Source organism: Nesoenas mayeri (genome assembly GCF_963082525.1).
Source record: "Nesoenas mayeri genome assembly, chromosome: 6".
Classification (NCBI taxonomy): domain Eukaryota; kingdom Metazoa; phylum Chordata; class Aves; order Columbiformes; family Columbidae; genus Nesoenas; species Nesoenas mayeri.
The window spans coordinates 1,703,195-1,724,295 of record NC_137545.1 but is presented as its reverse complement, the minus strand read 5'-3'; the positions used below and the strand labels follow the sequence as shown (position 1 = coordinate 1,724,295).

Here is a 21,101-nt window from a genome sequence, read left to right as displayed (position 1 = left end):
TACTTGCCCAAGAATCTGTGTAAGTGATGTCTGCAGAATTACCTCGATAAAAAACAAGTATTTTATTATTTTATACAACTGTAAGCACATATAAAAAGTCTTTCGTTCTTAAGAAGCCAATTTAAGTATTAGAATACAGCAATCCCATAACTAAAATGTGCAACAGTTTATTACAAATACCTTATAGTTGTTCTCAGAAATGAAAGCTCAATTTTCAACATTACTCCCGCTGTTGCAAAGTATTTGTAACATGCACTACATCTTAAAGGCCAAACAGACCACCCTTTACATTTGCTTAGTATTTATTTTGATTAATTAGCTACATGTTTTAAAAGACCGAATTATGCCAAAATTATACAGCAATGCAAAATAGCTATAAAATAAATGCGCATTACTCACTTCATACTGACAGTCTGAGGAAGAGTAAATATTTAGCTCTGGAACCCTGCTGTCATTTTGAGGCCGAGCAATGTGCAGTTTTGCAGAAATCTCAGTAAGAGACGGAACTCTGAAACAGCAACTTAATTGGTAATCGTTGTCCTTATAATCAGAAAAAGCCAAACATGACTTAAGTCTTTGACAGGCACACACAAAGCAGAACTAGGACACCAAGTGTCACCACAAGCTATGACTGAAATGGCAAAATGAACTTGTTTTTCGTATTGCAAAGAACTAAGTAACGTTCTTCATCCCCTGTCCTCTGAACTACCAGGGTAACAGTACTTAGAAAAGCAGGCAAGCAAATTAGTGACAACTATTAAGCAAACAATTCGTATAAATTCTTATTCTAAGGAAAAGTCAAAACAACTTTGTGAACAACAGCAGAAAGATAAATGAGGAAGAGATGCAGAAGCCAAACCCTTAAGATGGATGAAACTGTCTCATATCAGGAATTTTACCACAACAGGATGCAAACATTCTTCAAAAACATATCAAGAAGCAAATTATAATCGTTAAAGTCCTTACTTTGCTACAATTATTGAGTCTTCATGTGACCAGGGTATATGAAGTCTGTAAACATTAGGTTTCCTTTCTGAAATGGAAGATAATTAAATAAAGTTAATTAAGAACACAATGTGGCAACTGTCTCGAAAAACTAAAACGCAACTAAAAGGAAAGTGGCATGTGGATCACTATAGAGTATCCCTGGGCAATTGACACTGCAATGCAGATCAGTGTAGTTAATATTAAATAAAAGTTACATTTTTTAACACATGCTGTTACAGAACAGACCAAAAGAAATCAAGGTTTAAAGGCAGGACAGTTATGAGAAAACTGGTTTTCAAGGCACAGCTGTAAACTCAAGATACTAAATTCATGACTTTTTTTTTTTGGAAACAAAGTCCTTTAGCACCCCATTCTGTTGAGGCTCATGTAGCTCAACATTCACATTTGAGTCCCATAATTAACAAATAGAAATCCTAACCAAATGTGCTACTCTGGAGAAAAATGCAGAATATCCCGCTGGAAGCTGAACTTCCCTTTGCTGGGAAGTATGAAAACCAAACATCTGCGGACTAACTCCACATATTCCTTGAGTTGTCCTTAGCAAAAAGTGGCAAGTGAGAGGTATTAGCAGAGACATTTGAGCAGATTGTAACAGTTCTGCCCATTGCGTGAGTGGACTTTTGTTTCCACCAACTTCAGTCTTGGGAATTTTCAACAAGCTTTGTTTTAGAAATTTATACTTTAGAAGACTTAATTTTACCTTTGAGTGACTGGCAGTGGCTCTCTACATGAATTTTGAATGCTTGATATATCTACAACATAGAAAAAAAAATCACGTTCTCCAAACAACGGTTACATTAGCTTCAAAAATCAAGTAGTGTTCTTACTTGGTTAAAGTGCTGGAGCTGCACATTATAAAGTAAGCCAGTTGAATTTAATACAATTTTGCTTGAAGAAAGCCCTGTAAGGGATGTATTATTTTCACATATTAGATAAAATTATTTGAGAACTCACTACATCTTCAGATTAATTTTTTTAAGGATATTTATGCTTCTAGATCTGATTGTCAAAACCCCCACATTTCTTATTTGCCTGTTACTAACAAGAGCAGTGTTAGCTTTAGCAAAAACAACCCCCAAAAAACTCCCCTGACCATTAGACAAATTTATTATCCAAATGTTGATAACATTAGTTTTCCATTGGTTTTTTTTTCCCCAAAAGTAACAAGCTATACTTACCAAATGAAAAAAGATGTGTTACAGGAAGCTGTACCGTTCTGGAATCCTCTTGGAAGAATTCACAGTCCAAAGTATACTGCAATTCAGGATATTAAATACAAATCTAAACCAAGCGCAAGACGATAAAGCCTTTGCACTTTGCTCTCACACATTCGCAACAGTGTCCAAAAGGCTATTAAAATAGCTTACAAGAACTAGAATCCCGTTCACATCCCTCCTTCTCAGCTACATCTCTTTTTTGAGGGGGTGTTGCAAAGGAGAGTGACTTGTTTAGACTCTAGATACAATTTCCTAAGCAAAAAGAATCTTTAGTTTGTCTCCTGAAGTTTAATCATTCAAAAGCAAAGCGAAGTATCCAGCAGGTGTGAGTTGCACCATCTCTAGTAAGTATTTAGTTCCCTGGAGAATTATTTCCCATCCCACTGTAAATCCAGTATTTGTTTACTTTATACAAGTAGTCTCCAGGATTTAACTCTGTACTGCAGTGTAGCAGGTAACATTTCACAGGTGATCTCGTCTGTCTTTGCTTATCTAGAACGCCATATATTACTAATTTAACTGCAAGATGTCTCTGTCACAACTATCTGAAGATACACTCATAGACGAGCATTATAATCCCTTCAGCTGTGAATAATTTCTTACATCATGATTATACCACAGAGACTGTATTTGTGTCGCAGAAAGGAATGTCGGATCTCCTTAGACTTTAAATTCCAGTTCAGTGTTCTGCCATTTTCAGGTCAAACTACAAAGGCCTGCCAGGCCCAGCTGCGTAATCCAGAGTCTGCTGACATTCACTGCAAGGGTTCCTCTTACTGGGATCCTGAGGGGCCTTGAGTTTATTGTTTCTCCAAGTAACTAATACGCTTCCTTTTCCTTCCATCATAGCATCTGAAAGCTATAGACACGCTAAGCAAGCAATTTCTGCCCTTTTTTCCTTTTTTTTTTTTACCTTATTGCCAGCTGTGGGTGGCACCTGAATGACGATGTGGGACAAAGAAGGATAATCCTGAAGTTTCAGTATTACAACCTAAAAAAACCCAAAAGAACCAGAAAAGCCATTATTGAATATACCCTTTACTTTGCCCCGTGCCAGAGTCCAGATGTCCCCCTCTTGGCCCTTTCCTCTGGAATACAACTGTGTGTTCCAACGCTGTGAACAGAATGGATCCTTCTCCTTTGATATGTAACCACCCCACCCTCGTACAAGCCACGTACAATACTCACCTTGGTGGTTGGAAGTAACTCAGCTCTCCAGGATAAATCAGTAGCTTCCAGGCTGTAAAAATTCATCAACATTAAAGGATGAACATATTCATTATGCAGTCACTTCAACACGGCAGTAGATTAACATGCCAGCTTTTCTCCCTCTCTACCTGGATTCACGTGATTTTAAATTGAGAACAAGTCTGGGTCTACTGCAGCTAGTACCAAAGTAATTTATCAAACTGTAATCATTTCAGATACTGCAAATTTTGTGGGTTTTTTGCAAAAAAACGCCAAAATTAAGCCCAGCTCTAGTTTTGTCATACACACAGCATTGAGCAGTTATTAGCCATGCAACTTCAGACACATAATGAAAACTCTTAATGAGCTAAAACAGCACTGGCAGTGAATTAACACACAGTTTTACTAGCATCTTTTAAACATCAAAAGTACCATTTTTTCCTATGGGAACATCTAAAACTTACCATATCAAACACAAACATTATTAGCTTGCACCAGTTCTAAACCAGTGTGTACTTAACACACTGAACTGCAACACGTTCAGTCATTTTAAGTTATGATTTTTCAAATACCAGGATATATAAATAGTGTTACACAGCCTTGGGACACGCAGTCCGCAGGAAAACCACTATTATTATTATTAGAGGAGGTTTTAGGCAGCAGTATTGTCTGCAAGAGAGCAACAGGAGCGACTCTTCACTGCTATGAAAGTCACAAATATAGCTTAAAGAAGAAAAAAATTCAGCTATTTTATTCTGCATTCATGCAGTAATTTGGAGAAAAACTATTCTTGCCTGCTTTCTTGATGTGCATGAATTACTCACAGTAAGAATTCTACTTTTCTTCCCAATCCCTTCCTAGGGAGAAGGATATTTCATATGCTTTGAATTCAAATGTAGTCTCCCAAGATCCATTTGAATAAAGAACGGGAACTGTTTATACTCACCACATTGATGAATTACTGTTCATACAGCCATAAATCCAGCTACTTGTGTCCTGTAAATCAATACCATAAAACAGTACATTAGCTATATGTGAATGTATTTATAAATACACTAAAAAAAGCAAATCTTTACTACAAACAATGCAGGAGTTAATGCTCATAATCTCCAAAATGTCTATAAGCTGTTTCAGTACACCAGATGTCAGCAACCATTCTAAAAATCCTCTGACAGCAGGACCTTGGTGCAATTAACTTACTAAAGAGAAAAAAAGCTCCATCTCACTCCCTTTTTCTTAAGTGTCTCTGCAGTAGCTATCACTAGAGTGACCAAACTCTCAGAAAGATGTCAAATGCTGAAGTGTAAAATCAAAGATGATGGTATAAGCAGCGACTCTCAGATTTCCTCCTTTATTTATAATGAAAGACATCCACCAACTTCTTCTTCTCCATTTCACAATGAAGTCAGACCCCTCTGTTAACAGCAAGTGACAACCTCCATTAAAAGTCTGATATCATAATCATAATATCAGATATATCATAATCAGGAATTACATTTACAAGGTCAGAAAGGTGAAGCCTAAGAGTGAAAGGTGGTGGTTTCTAGGAACCATTTTAAGTAACTTCCATTTGCCACCTTTTCTGGTGATGGATCAATACACTTTCTAAAAACAGATCCAAGGTTAAGCAAACAGACTTTCATTGTTTCTCTTCAAAAAAATATCTGCCTTACATATGATGCAAGATTCAATTTTAATAATCTTTACTAACTAAAATAAATGTTTCAAGGTATTATCTGAAGTAGTTGAAGAATACTTTAGATTTTTAACGTTCTACTGCTCCCCTGAGAATTTCAGTGTTCTGAAGCGATAGCACCATGATGCAAATATCTCGGGCACTGTTCTGTACCTCCTGCTCCTCAAGCAGCACTTGTCCTGTCTTTAACATATTATAACAAAGGCAAAATTACCCTATTAAAGCCCAACTAAGACCACAACAATGCGTAAATATTGAAAGTGCTACTGGGAAGGACAATTACAAAAGCACTGGGAATATATAATCTCCTTTCACAACCGCGGAATGAATCTCTTCTTTGGGAGGGACAGGCAGGATGGATCAGCAAAGCATCTCAATTTTCTTGCCACTAAGCTAAAACACATCATTCTGAAAAGCATATTTATCCATCTCCAGTTTGCCAAAAAAGAATGTGAAAAATATTTCAAAAACATTTTGGTTGAATTTATGTGTCTTGAGTTAAAAATTCAAGAAATGCACATTATCGTCTCTTCTCTCAATAGGAGACAAGTGGAAAGGTGCTGTTGTCTCATGTGGCTTCTATTCGCTTCCACTGCTTAGTGGAACATCTCTGTAGCCTTTCAGGCTTATTCAAATTTTATCATAGGAAAGCAGACCTATAAAGAGCTTTCCCCAATTAGACATATACCCAAATCCTGGCAGCATTAACAATAATGTCTTCATTCAAAATGCTCAATACACACTGGTACTAAATTAAAGGAGAAAGTAATATAGAGCTAACCAGAAGAGAATCAAAAATAAAACACTCAGGTGGCATTGAAGGTTTCAGACTTTGAACACTGTGACACACTAAAAGAAGTATATCTATTACAACGTATTTGTCTGTGAATATAAAAGGATGTCAGTAATTGCAAGAAGTGTCTGTTAAACTGTCTTAAAACTGCAGCAAATCTAAACTAAACCAACGCAATTTTATAAACAAACTCCAGACATTAAAGTAGTATTTTCTCACCAACATACTGTTTTCACAGTAAACGTGACTGGATGATTTTCTGTGGCTTGCAAGAGGAAATGTGAAATACTTTCCATCAGAATCCTTAAAAGAAAGAGAAAAAAAAATGCTCACGAGGGAATTAAAATAAAAGGCCAAAAAACACAATCAGGAAAAATTGCTACTTACATTGTAAACTGAGTAAGTCCATTTCGAGGCTTTGACTGTAATCCATGTGAAAGCTCCTAAAAATAAATATGTTTTTACATGCCACACTGCAGGAACTATCATCCTTATCTCCAAAAATCATACCCTTTACCTGTGGCCAAGGTCTGACCTCTTATCTGTAAGCACCTGTAAACTTTATAAGCTTTCATCGCACTCAGGATTGCTACTGCTTAAAATTACACACAACAGTTATCAGCTACACAGGAAACAGCAAAACCCTAGAGTCCAAGTACTGCATATTAACTGTGAAATAAAAACCCTATGGATCTTGAAACAAAGCTCTCAAGGCAACAAAACGAGAAACTGAATGATACTAATGTAATTAAGGGTGGCTGATTAAAGTTGAGGTAACATTAGAAACAGCCCGAATCTTTGCTCCTGTCAGTCTTTTAAGAAAACTAATACAGAAACTTGTGTAGAAGCAAGTCAACAATGAAGTAGTGAGTAACACATACAAGAAAACAATAGGTGTTTAAAGGTATGTCTGCAGAAAAAGAACAAGACAGAATAACGAAGAGATCAGAGACACAAACACTGCAAATTGTCATGCAAGAATCCCGTTCAAAAGGAAACTGCTGCACACCTGTGAGTTCCGTAAAAGCTTCAGGATTTTCCTCAAATATCTTGGCAGGGTGTCTCACGAAGTGGTGCTTCAGTACAGACATTCTCTTCTTTGGATCCTCAGTTATCTACAAAAAAAGAACACTGCCAAATTTTATCAATTTGTGTGATTTACAATCATCACATGATGTCACAGGGGTGACAGAAAGCATGAGAGATTATTAGAAGACATGGTACACATTATGTTCTAAATTCAGTTATCTGAATAAATAAAGTGCCATCAACAGTCAATCACTGCAATGCAGAAAGTCACATTATAAAACATAGTTAAAACTATTAGCAGTTTTATATCCTTGCCTACTCTTCAAACACAAGGAAACCATTCTATTAAACTTACTTTATATACATATACACATTTTTCCTGAAGTGACACACTTATGCCAAAGTTTAGGAAAAATTCTCACATTTATATTTACTAGTCTGAGGTCCTGAATCCAGCTTACTACATCGCTTCTTGATATTTCAAGCAGCCAAAGCTGTAGGACTAACCTGATGAAGTTTAACAAGGGAAAGTGTAGAGATCTGTACCTGGGCAGGAACAACCCCAGGTTCCAGTGTAAGTTGGGGAATGACCTATTAGAGAGCAGCGTAGGGGAAAGGGACTTGGGCGTCCTGGGGACAGCAGGGTGACCATGAGCCAGCACTGGGCCCTTGTGGCCAGGAAGCCAATGGGACCTGGGGTGGGTTAGAACAGGGGTGGTCAGTAGGTCAGAGAGGTTCTCCTTCCCCTCTACTCTGCCCTGGTGAGACCACATCTGGAATCTTGTGTCCAGTTGTGGCCCCTCAGTTCTGGAAGGACAGGGAATTGCTGGAGAGAGTCCAGCACAGGGCAACAAATATGATTAAGGGACTGGTGCATCTCCCTTATGAAGAAAGGCTGAGGGAGCTGGGTCTCTAGTTTGGAGAAGAGGAGGCTAAGGGGGGACCTTATTAATGTCTATAAGTATATAAAAGGTGAGTGCCATGAGGATGGAGCCAGGCTCTTCTCGGTGGCAAACAATGATAGGACAAGGGGTAATGGGATCAAGCTGCAACACAAGAGGTTCCACTTAAATTTGAGAAGAAACTTCTTCTCAGTGAGGGTGACAGACACTGGCCCAGGCTGCCCAGGGGGGTTGTGGAGTCTCCTTCTCTGCAGACATTCAAAACCCACCTGGACATGTTCCTGTGTGACCTCACCTGGGCGTTCCTGCTCCGGCAGGGGGATTGCACTGGATGATCTTCTGAGGTCCCTTCCAATCCCAAACATACTGTGATACTGTGTGTGTGATACACTGGGATTTGCTTTTGTTTGGGTCTGTGGGGTTTTTTGGTGCTTGTTTGGCGTTTGTCATTTGGTTGGCTGGTTAGGGTTTTTATTTCAAAATCACATTTCCAGAACTTATTTTTGTCTATTCAGCTTTTCAAAATTGTGTCCAGTGTAAGTGATTTCTGAAAAGTTCTATCCTTCCACACACTGCCAGTCAGCTACAGAAAAACTGTATCCTCTTTTTGTCTCTCTAAATCACACACTGAAGTGAGTACACCTAAGAAACTAGAGATGTCTGCTCCAAACAGCCTGAAAAAGAACACCTGGAAACCTTCCTAGTCCATCTTTTCAACCTCTTGGATCTCAATTCCAATACATGCTTATTGCTGCGTAACATTTCAGAAAGAGAACAGAGCACAATGGGTGATTTCTCCAACAGTTTTCAAAAAGGAAGATGCAGGATATTTATCTAGAAAAACAATAAATAATAGTAGCTGGAGGTAAACAAATACACTAGTATTTTACTTGCGTCCTGGTTTTATAAGTGCTATTTGCAAAAGAACACCACAAATATGTGCTGGCCACTATGATGACACATGGGAGAGTTCAACGAGTACTATGTCCGAGTTAAACTATCGCAGTTTTTCACTCTCTTATATACTAGTCTGAGAAGGTGAATAGAAAACGCATGGAGAGGTCACATCCAAAGCTACACAGCTAGAAAATGTCTTTATCCTGGTGCAAGGTCAGCTAAACCTGCTGCATTATGGAAGAAAAGCTCAGTTCACACCACAGCTACAAAGCACCAAGCAGTCAATAATAAAAACTGACTTCACACCTAATTATTTCTGACACATTGATCAAACAACACAAAGCCATGGGAAGAAATTTTTGACGCTGAGAGTGGTACAAAAGAGCAACAATTTTCTCAGCATGACTTAGAAAAAGCAAAAAGGAGTTTTCTGTGTAATAGGGTGATATTGGTCCTGATTAAGTATTATGGGATGGATGAAGAAAGTGTGATATAAAGGAGATCACATATACTAACCTGTCTTGTGTCTTCATCTATAAGATCAAAAAAAGCTCTAATGGTAGCCAGGATCAATTCTTTGCACCTAGAAAACAGAATAAGTAAAACTAAACCTCAAAAGGCAATATCCAGGAAATAAAAATTATTAGAAAATACATCATCATCATCATATTATGCTGAAGTTAAATCCCTGTATAATGTGATAAGAGCAGAGAACAGAGGGATGTACAGTGAGTCAATTAACCTTTGTTCCATTAACTTACCAGACTATAGAGAGATGGTCTGTTGAGGCCCAAGCTCTAGGCACCGCTGAGCTCTGTTTGCAGAAGGAAAAAAGATTTTATTAGTATTCACCATTTTAAAATTCTAGGCAAGCCTTCCCCCCTTATTTAAACAAATTTTCTCAATTATTGGTGTTAGGGACTAGGGTATAATCGAATGAATTCTGCAGTCAAAAACCTTGTAAGTGCTGAAACACTTGTAAAACAGGACTTGTAAAACAAAATGACCAAGTTCTATGTTAGACAGCAGAGACAGACGGTGAAAGGGCAAATAATGGTATGGAGGAAACCTACCAAAAATTTCTTCAAAGACTGCTTCTGTGACTACTCTTACTACTTTGATAAGTGATCCCGGCACACAAGAATAGAAGCATGCCAATGAAAGTCGCCGCTGGAAAATCAAAGGCATCCTCAACAGAAAGGAGCATCAGAAGACCATGCAGAAAGAACTGAAGCTATTTGTTTGTATAGGTGTATTGCATTTTACAGACTAGTAATATCCAAAACGCCTTCCATAAAAGGAGCTCATCACCTAGTTGTACAAACTCAATTCAAGTACACTATGAACTATTGCTGCATTACAGGCAGGAAAAAGAATAAAATAAAAACAAAACCACAACAATACAACCCACAAAACAAACCAAAACCCCCAAAACCCATAAACTAAGGAGACATGAGAGAGACGAGAAAGAACTGGTACCACTACATGAGATCTCTCCCAAAATTCTGGTCATCAACACTCAAGAGAAATGAAAGTAGAGCAGATGCAGAGCAGGGTTACTAGGACAAAGGCAATGCAGTTAATCTTCTTAGCCTAGCAGAACCAGAGCTGAGACTATTTATAGACAGCTTTCCATACAATAGACTGGGAATAACAACTATTTCAGAGAACACTTCAAGCTGATGTCAGAAAAAAAAAAACATTTAAAAGCTGTGAATGGAAGTTGGAAATTACAAATTTTCTTCCTGCTAAAGGAGCGTTTTCCAGCTTCTTCCATGTTGGGAACAGGTTGATGGCATAGGGATGGAATGACAAACCTAACTACTTTTATGATATTGCTTGATTAATTTTGGAGGGAGATAAACACCTGCAAAAGCAGAAGGTTGGACATGATGATCCAGCAGATCTTTCTATTACTAGTTTTTTTGAAAAATAATAAATATAAGAAGAAGGGTCCAGCCTGCACATACACTTCTCTTGTAAAAATGCAGGAAAATAAAACTTGGGTCATTAAGGGCAGTCAACATTGGCTTCACCAAGGGGAAGTCGTGCTTGACCAACCTCAGTGACTTGTTATGAGGACATAACGAGGTGGATGGATGATGGCAGAGTGGTGGACGTGATCTACCTTGACTTGAGTAAGGCATTTGACACAGTCTCCCACAGCATGCTCACAGCTGAACTGAGGGAGTGCGGGCTGGATGAGCGGGGAGTGAGGTGACTGTGAACTGGCTGAAGGGAAGAAGCCAGAGAGTCGTGGTCAATGGGGCAGAGTTCAGTTGAGGCCTGTATCCAGTGCAGTGCCTCAGGGGGCAGTGCTGGGGCCGGTGTTATTCAATATATTCATCAATGATTTGGACGAGGGAACAGAGTGACTGTCAGCAAGTTTGCTGATGACACCAAGCTGGGAGCAGTGGCTGACACGCCAGAGGCTGTGCTGCCATCAGAGACCTGGACAGGCTGGAGAGCTGGGTGGGGAATAATTCAATGATATATAACAAGGGCAAGTGTAGAGTCTTGAATCTGGGCAGGAACAACCCCAGGTTCCAGTATAAGTTGGGGAATGACCTATTAGAGAGCAGCGTAGGGGAAAGGGACCTGGGAGTCCTGGGGACAGCAGGGTGACCACGAGCCAGCACTGGGACCTTGTGGCCAGGAAGCCAATGGTACCTGGGGTGGATTAGAAGGGGAGTGGTCAGTAGGTCAGAGAGGTTCTCCTGCCCCTCTACTCCACCCTGGTGAGACCACACCTGGAATCTTGTGTCCAGTTGTGGCCCCTCAGTTCCAGCAGGACAGGGAACTGCTGCAGAGAGTCCAGCGCAGGGCAACAAAGATGTTGAAGGGAGTGGAGCATCTCCCGTGTGAGGAAAGGCTGAGGGAGCTGGGGCTCTGGAGCTGGACAAGAGGACACTGAGGGGTGACCTCATTCATGTTTACAGATATATAAAGGGTGAGTGTCAGGAGGATGGAGCCAGGCTCTTCTGGTGACAACCAATGATAGGACAAGGGGCAATGGGTAGAAACTGCAACACAAAAGGTTCCGCTTAAATTTGAGAAGAAACGTCTTCTCAGTGAGGGTGACAGAACACTGGCCCAGGCTGCCCAGGGGAGTTGTGGAGTCTCCTACTCTGCAGACATTCCAACCCGCCTGGACACCTTCCTGTGTAACCTCATCTGGGTGTTCCTGCTCCATGGGGGGATTGCACTGGATGAGCTTTCCAGGTCCCTTCCAACCCCTGACACTCTGGGATTCTGTAACTCGAGTTCTGAAACTAAAAAAGTGCAAGAATGTAGTGAGAAGAAACAGTACCAAGTGGCAGGTGACTCAAATCCACCCCAGCACATGCTCTTCCAGAGGACACTCATGTCTGCTATTTCAACTATTTATGGTTTTATAACCATACACTATCTACATTGTGTTTTCACATGTAGCATTTTCACATTTAGTTGTACTATGCTGCACATATAGATTATAATTAGACACAGATACATACATTACACAAATAGCCATCTAACACAGCTCCATGCAAAACCCAAAAAAGGTTTGCTTTTTTACCACAACAGATAAGGCACTGTCATGTTGACTCAGTCTTGGTAGAAAAGCCAGTCCTGAACGAACTTGGTAATCTCTGAATCCTCCTGCCACCGAAAGGGTAGTTAAATTTCTTAAATCTTGGGCCTTTAGAATCCAGTGATCGTTTACAGCTGTATAAAAATCTACAAAATAATAAATTAACTATTAAAATCAATCACAATTTCTCCATTAGTCTATTTGATACAGAAAAAAGCTATAGAAACATTTAACTAAAAGTTTCGGTAAGCCCCCTGAAGGCATTCAAGCTCCAGTTCTCACTTTTGATTCATATAAGGAAGGAAAAGTATTTTTGAACCCCAAGGAAGGACCAGTTGGGAAAGACAAACTTACACTTTCTATATCAGCTGAGCACATATATCACTTAAGTAGCAAACCACAGGTTTATTTTAAGGACAGCTACAGTCCAGAAACAGTCAGCCAGGAAGACACATTGCATCGCAATCAATTGTACAAAGGACAATTCATACAAGCACAATAAATCAAATTTGGCAGGTAAAGAGAATCTGTTCCTCTCAGGTGCCACAGAGGATAATGAAAATAAATGTCTATTCCCTTTCCTTCACCAATCCACTCTACATCTCCATGTAGCAGCACAATTAGCACTGAGCACGTATTTCATCAGCATAGTTTAGTCAAATCTAGCTTTTCAAGAAGTCTATAGCATATGCATAATGATTATAATTCATTTTTATGCCACGGTTATTCAGGTGAGCAGGAAATACAATCTGTCTTTTGTGTAAATATTTAATTATATCTATATTCAATATTCTCACCCCCTCAACCTTTGGGTGTGACAAGCATTAAATTTAGCAACTCTATTTAGGCAATTGATTTGACAAAGAAAGCCATTACCGAGGTCAAGATTTACAAAAAAGAAAGAAAAATGTCATTCCCTGGAGAGCTTATAAATTTAGTAACATGCTCTTCAACTTACTAAAATTATGAATTATTGAGAGCTCCAGTCCACATAACCCATTTTACATAACACCTTCTCTCAGTATTCTAGTGCTCTCAACCAACCACCTGAGTAACAAAGGAATAGATTAATTACACTACGGAAACCAGCGCAATTTGCTGTTGATTTGCAAAAATCTCACCAATTAATGCTTGAGAGGATCAAAGAAACACAACATAATTAGATAATCTGCAATACTTACCAGTAAGGTATTTGTCTAAAGGCATTACAGGTGCAACATGAGGCGTGGCTTGTGTAATGAGGAGGTTTATAAGTTCAGGCTTAAAATTCTTCAGAGTAAGCAAGGCTCTTGCAACGAGACCACCCATGGAATGACCTACTATTGCAACGCTGGTTGGTGCAAATTCTCGATCCTTAAGTAAAGAGTAATTAGACACATAAAAAGAGATTTGACACTGAACTATGGTTATCAGTTGTACTTCAACCCCCGCCCCAGATTAACTTACGTCTCTCAAGGATGATAATATAACTAGTATCGAAAAGTTTATAAAATGAATATAAATTTCATTGCTACCTCAAAAATCAGGATTAACTTGAAGTTTGCAGCTCAAAAGGCAATATTATATAGGTGTGTAAGCATAGGAAACTTCAGCATATTTTAATTTCTCGAACTCTTACAGACATAGGCTACCAAAGAACTTTCCTAGAGAAAAGTGGCTGTAAGGTGATGCTATATTAATATTTTCATAAGCTAGGGAAGTTTTTCATCTCCACTACCAAAAAAAGCATACATTGTGCAGCAAAGTATTTATTTAGAAACACAATATAAAACGTAACACCAATGCTCTGGGATCGTCACAAGCATTAAAAACCTATTAAAGAGCAGCATTTTTCTATTGCACTATTATCACATTTGATTATCTCCACACATTGTAATGTCCCCCTCCCTTCTTCGTCATTCTTCAGCTTCCCAGCAGAAAAGGCAGCCCAGACTTCCGTTCCAAAATGCAAGTATGTTATTCAGCACGTCACTACTTACCCTGTACAGCTTAAGAATGACTTTTATGCATTCATGCACAAACTTGGTCTGTCTTTGCAGACTACCACCGTACAATGCAACCAACTCCTCATTAAAGTTGACACTGAAGAAATTAAAATGATACTTGAAGTCAATATCTTCTGCTTTTCTAAGTGCAATGGAGCCAAGAGAACGTACTGGGAAAAGAAACCACATCAATTAGAACAGTCTAGCAGTCACTGCCTATTACCATCATTGGTAAGCAAACACAAATATATAATATATTAAGAAACAAATGTTATCTTAAATCCATTGTCCATCTCAAATCATTTAAAAAAATGATGAAAGACAACCAAAAGCAAATAAGCTCTTTCCTAACATGCAATCACACTTGTGTTACAAAAACAGATTTGAAGATATAAATAATGAGAGCAAAAGAATCAGAAAGTCACTGTCAGAACCAAATCGTAAAAAGATAAAAGAAATAATTATTTCCTATTTTTATAAGAATCTCTCTGATAAAAAAAGACGGATATAAAATCAAAGATTATGTTCCTCCACCTGAAGGCTGCTTTTGTCATCTCATTTGTACCTTTTTAATGCCACCAGGACAAGGTGACAGAACGAGTGCTCTTGACTCCAGCTCTAGAAGCACTGCTGCTGCTAGGCTGTCCTAAACCTAATCAGCAATAAGAACACCTTTGAAATTATTTGAAAAGACCTAAAACGTGTTTACGAGATAAATATCACCACTTTATACCTCAGAAGCCATAGTAAAAGGAACAAGAATGCTGCCAAAGATCAAAAGGCAAGTGTGTGACAGTTTCCTAAACAGAACTCAGGACCTTTGTTCTCACAATCTCAGCTTCATTCCCAGCAACTAAACTAGACCAACTTCTTTTACTTAGAGTCTGAATTTTGTACATTTTCAAAGGTTCATTTTAGTGGCCATGAAAGACGATGAATTGACGTGTTTCAAAAGTGCCTGTAACACCTCACAATAACAAATCCAGCAAAGGCAGCATTAGCACTTCTGTCTTCATCGCTCAGCAAATACGAATATATCTTAAACAAATAAGAAAATAACAACACCACCTTCTCTGCCCATTCAGGTATCAGAAGTAAAATGTGTTATCCCGCAATAAGTTCTGAACGAAATATTAATTTTCATAAAATCCATAATAAAGCAAAATCTATTCTGAGCCACTAATTTAAGGGAGAACAACTTATTTTAACAAAGATTTTGAAAAATGAACGTATGGCTTATTGCCAGTTTCACTAAATCAATGTCTCTAAGTACATAATAAGTATTTAAATATTTACTGATCTCAATTGGCACATTATAACCACGGCACCTAGTACTTCTACTCACCTAGTTTAAGTTTTTCTTCATCTACTTCCTTTTGATTTCTAACATACCCTGAAAGTACCATTGTACTTCCTGCACAGTGATGTACTGTTGGGTTTTTAGAGGCAGCACTAATTCATGGAAGATTTGCAAAAGTTTACGCACAATTACACAAGATTGTATGGTATCTGTCATCATTATGTTCATAACTCTCTTTGGATGCTATTGAGCCTGACAAGCTAGATGGGTTTTCTGAAAGCAGGAGTTGATAATATATTTTTCTCTGTTGTAAGTGAAGCAGGTATGTTCTCAAAGAAAATAATTTTGTAAAGGTTCTCTGAAATCTGACAAGTCAGCCTTCCAGTTCAGTGCAAATACAAGGAAAAATTATCACAGCAAGAGATCAGGGTTTAGGCTGGAATCTTGTGTCCAGTTGTGGCCCCTCAGTTCCAGCAGGACAGGGAACTGCTGCAGAGAGTCCAGCGCAGCCACCAAGATGCTGCAGGGAGTGGAGCATCTCCCGTGTGAGGAAAGGCTGAGGGAGCTGGGGCTCTGGAGCTGGACAAGAGGACACTGAGGGGGGACTCATTCATGGGGATCAATATGGAAAGGGGCAGTGTCAGGAGGATGGAGCCAGGCTCTTCTGGGTGACAAACAATGGTAGGACAAGGGGCAATGAGTAGAAACTGGAACACAGGAGGTTCCACTTAAATTTGAGAAGAAACTTCTTCTCGGTGAGGGTGGCAGAGCCTGGCCCAGGCTGCCCAGGGGGGTTGTGGAGTCTCCTTCTCTGCAGACATTCCAACCCGCCTGGACACCTTCCTGTGTAACCTCATCTGGGTGTTCCTGCTCCATGGGGGGATTGCACTGGATGAGCTTTCCAGGGCCCTTCCCATCTCTGACATTCTGTGATTTTGTGGTGGTTTTCCCCATACACACACATCAATTTTGCTAAAATCATGAGAGAAACTGTTTTGAAGCACATTTTAGAGAACAAAAATAACAGTCTGCCAAACCCAGCCTGGAAGGAATACCAGATAGTTGAATAAACACAATACTTCATGTTCATCAAACCACTGACTTCAGTATTTACAATGAGCTACAAGAATGCTTTAAAACTATCCCTTCTTTTCATGTGAAGCCTAGAAGCATTGGAGGCAATGATCTGGAAAAGAAAAGCTGGTTCTGTGTAAAGTGGGAAGATGATGCTATGGAAAAAATGCTACTGCATCAAGAGGTAAGAAACAATGGAGATAACAGGGCAAACCACAAGCTGATGCTTATTTCTATATAGCATGCAATAACATCACATCACAGATAATCGCTGGTTCAGTTCCTTCTAATCAAATTCAGGTCTTGTTTTACTTGGCATAACCCTCGTTCAAATCAAAACCAATGAGAACTTTGTGATCAAATCCACTGCAATGGTGCAGAGCTGCCACAGCACGGCACAAACCGCGCTGCTTCTGGCCTCCAAAAGTCAAAGTCTTACCCCAGAAAAACATTATCTCTCAACTGTACAACAGATTTTGAACAAAAATGAAGTCTTTTAACGACAGACTAACAAGGATATCTACACCATAATACGATCAACCATTTTGTTGATGTTATTTCAAACAGAAAACTTCTTGCCATTAAGTAATGCAGAAATCTGATTGCTCTTTGAAAGACATCTAATAACTTACCTTGTTTGTAGCTGCCAGCATTCCCGGGAAGAAAGAGAACTGGAATTCCCGTCAATAGGAGATTTTTATTTTCTTCTGCATAGTTCCCTTCTCCATAGAGATACAGCTCATACGCTGGGTATCGTCTGGCTGTTTTCTTCGGCAATTTTATTTTCTGTTGCATAAGTTTAAAAGAAACTAATTAACTCATCTATATTGTGGCAAACAAGAAAATACAGTGGCTATTTGGTAATTTAAATCTGGCTTATGGTTTATGCATTGGTTTAACTTACAGTCTAAAGCATACAAAATGAAAACCCGGGTTTTGCTTTAAAAAAAAAAATTAAAAATAAAGTATCACGTTTTTTGTTTAAATAGGTATAACTATGTCTTATACTACAGGGGAAAGAAAAAAGAATCATGTCAAAACCCAACTTTTAAGGACCTTCTTTGCATCAATATTGAAAGCAAAACCTACGCAATCCATGAGAATTGTACTACCAAAATACTGGGGTTTTTTTCTACAAATCATGGTGCTCAAATATTACAGCAAAAAGGGAACGCTTAATTCCAAAAGAAAACACACGTTCATCTTCCATGACGGTAGTTTTAAATTCTGAATTCCCAAAACATCGGTTATATAATTGATTGTAATGAGCTAGGGTAACTTTTTGCAATGTTGCCGTAGGCTCCATTTTTCACCCTGCTTCCTAAAGAAGTTGGGCTGATGTGAAAAAGCCCTCACAACTAACTTGTTTTGTAATGTGATACCAAAGCTGGAAGGGAGGACAGGTTTCTTCCACCCCAAATTCCTACCTTGTGGTTTCCTACCAACGCCAGCATCACAAAGACATTAACAATTACACAGACAACACCTCCAACAATAAAGGCGTATTTGAGATGTATAATGCCTTAGCAAACCCGGACAAATTCAGACTTTCTACCCCCTCGTAGTGTTTTTCACACAGTAAAAGTGATTTTTCAGGGAACAGAAATTCTGAGGGCAATACAGCCAGTGGTCACATGCATCTCCTGCATGGAACTGCTGCTGACCCTCAAGCCTCACGCCTCTTACCAGCACAACATTGCCTGAAGATGCTTAGAATTTAAGTCCTGACGCAACGAGTAAATACAAAAGATGTGTAGTGGCAGACGAGAATTTCAGGCAACCTCCAATAACATCACAGAGATTTTTGGCTGGTACCTTTCAGCCGGTTGGCTTCAGATTGAAGCTGAAGTGGGTTTTGGCTGCTGGGAGATCTGAAAACTTACCATGTAGTAGTTAAGCATTTATAGTTGCTTAAACAATTGTGTCCTACAGCACTGACCTAACAACCCTTGCAGCTACGGCAAGGTTTTCTTTCGTAGGTTAACAGGACTATGCCAAGATTAGCAAATGAAGGTTAATAGATACAAAAATTAACTTGCTGCTTCACTACCAATTTAGGTACTAAGGTTTCACTTTGAGATCTTCTTTACTACGCAAGCCAGCTTGCAACCTACTTCAGAATATTATTTAGGATACTTAATATTTTTTCCAGCATGAATTATATCCTAGATAACGCTAAATTAATGCTTAAGGAGCCACCAAATTATGCTTTTGATAGGACAGAAAATCCTGTAGTAAGAACTACTACTAAAAAACAGAAATTGTTTTCTAACAGCTGCATGCAGCACTAGTTGTGAACCTACATATACTCACATATTTACATCCTCGCGCTATTAAACCATATCTTGCCTGGAAAACAGCAGTTCCATTGGCAGTCCTCTCTCCCAAACTGATCTCAGGTTTTCCAAGGGGGCTTCAAAGAGGTTTCTAAAAGGCTTGGTTAGCAAAGCGAGAGCGACCGCAGGTGGATTTACAAGTCCTGCCATGAACTGTGGGACAAAGCGCTCACCAAGAAGACTTTGCGCAACCGCCCTCTGGCTTGAGAAAGACACTCGTAGATGAATCTCAGCTAATCACTTTTTTGACACGTTAGTTGTTTCGCAATCTGTAAACTCACAGAAAGGACTGAAGCTCCCAGGCAAAAGACCTGGTCAAAAGACCTGGCGCGGCCTCTTCCTTTGAGCTTTTGGCCGGTTTTACCAGAACTACAGGTAACTACAGGTTAGACAATTAGAAGCTTTTCCACTCGTTTTCTTTTGTACGGGTCGCAGTGTGAACCACCTCATCGCTTCACAGGTAGCCAGCTCCTACAGCAACCCAAGGTGCACCGAATGACGCAGCCAAAGCAGCGCATTTTACAAAACGCACCGACCCCTCAAACCAAAACTCTCTTTTTAAATCCCACTTCCAGCCTGCCGTTCTGCAGGGCCCGCCCCGGCGAGCGGGCTGACCCCAGCGTTCCGGGACAGCCCGCCAGGCGCCCCCTGTTCGCTCGGGGCTGCTCTCCTCCCCTCAGCGGCGGGAAGGAGCCGGCCGAGGCAGCGCCTCACACACCCATCGGCGCCTCAAGGCCGCCGGGCTCCCTCCCACCTGTTACACCGCCCGCCGCTCCCTCAGCGCCTCCCGCCGCCGCACTCACCAGGTACTCGGGGTACTCGTACATGTAGGTCATGCTACACCGGTTCTCCTCGTAGAGCAACAACACGTCCCGCACCCCCAGCAGCACCAGCGCCGCCAGCGCCCCGTAGAAGAGCGCAGCCACCGCGGGCAGCCAGCGGCCCGCCCGCCCCATCGCGGCGCGGAGCGAGCGGAGCCCCCGTCCTGCCGCGGGCGCTCCGCGCACACAGGCGCGGCGGGGCGGGGAGCGGCACCGCCCGGGAGGCGGGGCGGGCTGGCGACACGACCTGGCGGCCGGCGGCAGCGGGAGGGCGGCCGCCATCTTGGGAAGGTCCGGGCTGGGCCGGCTGCCGATCCCCCGGGCTGGGGAGGGTCCGTCCGCCATGTCGCGTGGGGCGGGAGCCATTACGGGGAGGTCAGGAACCTACCAACGGGTTTTCCCCGGGGGGGAGGCGTGTCCGCCATGATAGGGAGGGCGAGCCGTAGCACTGCAGCGGTAGAGCCGTGTGCTTCACCTTGCCGACAACCGCAGAATCACAGACTGCTTGGGGTTGAAGGACCTCTGGAGAGCCCCCCGTGCAACCCACCTGCTCACGCAGGGTCACAGAGCAGATCACACAGGATCTCTGGCACCTCCCAGCGAACGAGTTTCTCCTCATGTTCAGATGGAGCCTCCTGTGTTCAGTCTGTGCCCGTTGCCCCTCACCCTGTTGTCGGGCACAACTGAACAGTCTGGTCCATCCTCTGACACCCACCCTGAGATATTTATAAACACTGATCAGATTCCTCTCAGCTTTTCCAGCCGAAGAGCCCCAGCTCTCTCAGTCTCCCCTCATCAGAAAGATGCTTCAGACACCTCAGCATCCTCATAGCCACCGCTGGACTCTCTCCGGTAATTCCTTGTCTTTCTTTCTTAAAGCCCAGAGTGAGTTTTTCTCACTAGTTTTGTTTGTTTGCTTTAATTAAACACTTCCTGCAACTTAGTACTTTTAACTATCGTTAGGAACTCTTCACTGCTTCTTAGTTTCTGGGACAGCCGCCCCACCCTAATGCATATCTGGTGTTGCTCAGCAATGAAAACTAAGAGAAAAATATTTAATATCTGACAAAAAATGTAACTGTTTGTTGTGGCTGGGTTTTGGGTTTGTTTTGGTGTATGTTTGTTTTCAATCCACAGAGGAGGCAACACTAACATCAGCGTAATAAGACACGGGGTTGTTACAGATGAGGGAAGTACAAAGTAGAAATATGTATAGTTGCATTTTCACCTTCACTGCTAAGTACTTAGGCCTTTCCCTCCCCTTTACAAGAAACAAAATTTACT

The 21,101-nt window shown here is 40.7% G+C and overlaps 1 protein-coding gene across 1 annotated transcript in view; it reads right to left on the bottom strand.

Annotated features, from left to right (window-relative positions):
* PGAP1 (post-GPI attachment to proteins inositol deacylase 1) overlaps positions 1 to 19,980 on the bottom strand; it is a 28,400-nt gene extending 8,420 nt beyond the window's left edge. Inside the window, exons 1-19 of the mRNA XM_080347223.1 lie at positions 19,800 to 19,980; positions 17,293 to 17,446; positions 14,281 to 14,456; positions 13,483 to 13,654; positions 12,287 to 12,447; positions 9,492 to 9,544; positions 9,247 to 9,313; positions 6,912 to 7,017; positions 6,290 to 6,345; positions 6,122 to 6,205; positions 4,360 to 4,409; positions 3,414 to 3,465; positions 3,139 to 3,216; positions 2,187 to 2,262; positions 1,836 to 1,909; positions 1,709 to 1,760; positions 967 to 1,033; positions 400 to 508; positions 4 to 42 (exon numbers count right to left, since the gene is read on the bottom strand). Coding sequence (XP_080203349.1) covers positions 4 to 42; positions 400 to 508; positions 967 to 1,033; positions 1,709 to 1,760; positions 1,836 to 1,909; positions 2,187 to 2,262; positions 3,139 to 3,216; positions 3,414 to 3,465; positions 4,360 to 4,409; positions 6,122 to 6,205; positions 6,290 to 6,345; positions 6,912 to 7,017; positions 9,247 to 9,313; positions 9,492 to 9,544; positions 12,287 to 12,447; positions 13,483 to 13,654; positions 14,281 to 14,456; positions 17,293 to 17,446; positions 19,800 to 19,952 — 1,779 coding nt within the window. The 5' untranslated portion in view covers positions 19,953 to 19,980. The remainder of the gene's footprint in view (positions 1 to 3; positions 43 to 399; positions 509 to 966; positions 1,034 to 1,708; positions 1,761 to 1,835; positions 1,910 to 2,186; positions 2,263 to 3,138; positions 3,217 to 3,413; positions 3,466 to 4,359; positions 4,410 to 6,121; positions 6,206 to 6,289; positions 6,346 to 6,911; positions 7,018 to 9,246; positions 9,314 to 9,491; positions 9,545 to 12,286; positions 12,448 to 13,482; positions 13,655 to 14,280; positions 14,457 to 17,292; positions 17,447 to 19,799) is intronic.
* Positions 19,981 to 21,101: the final 1,121 nt, after the last annotated feature.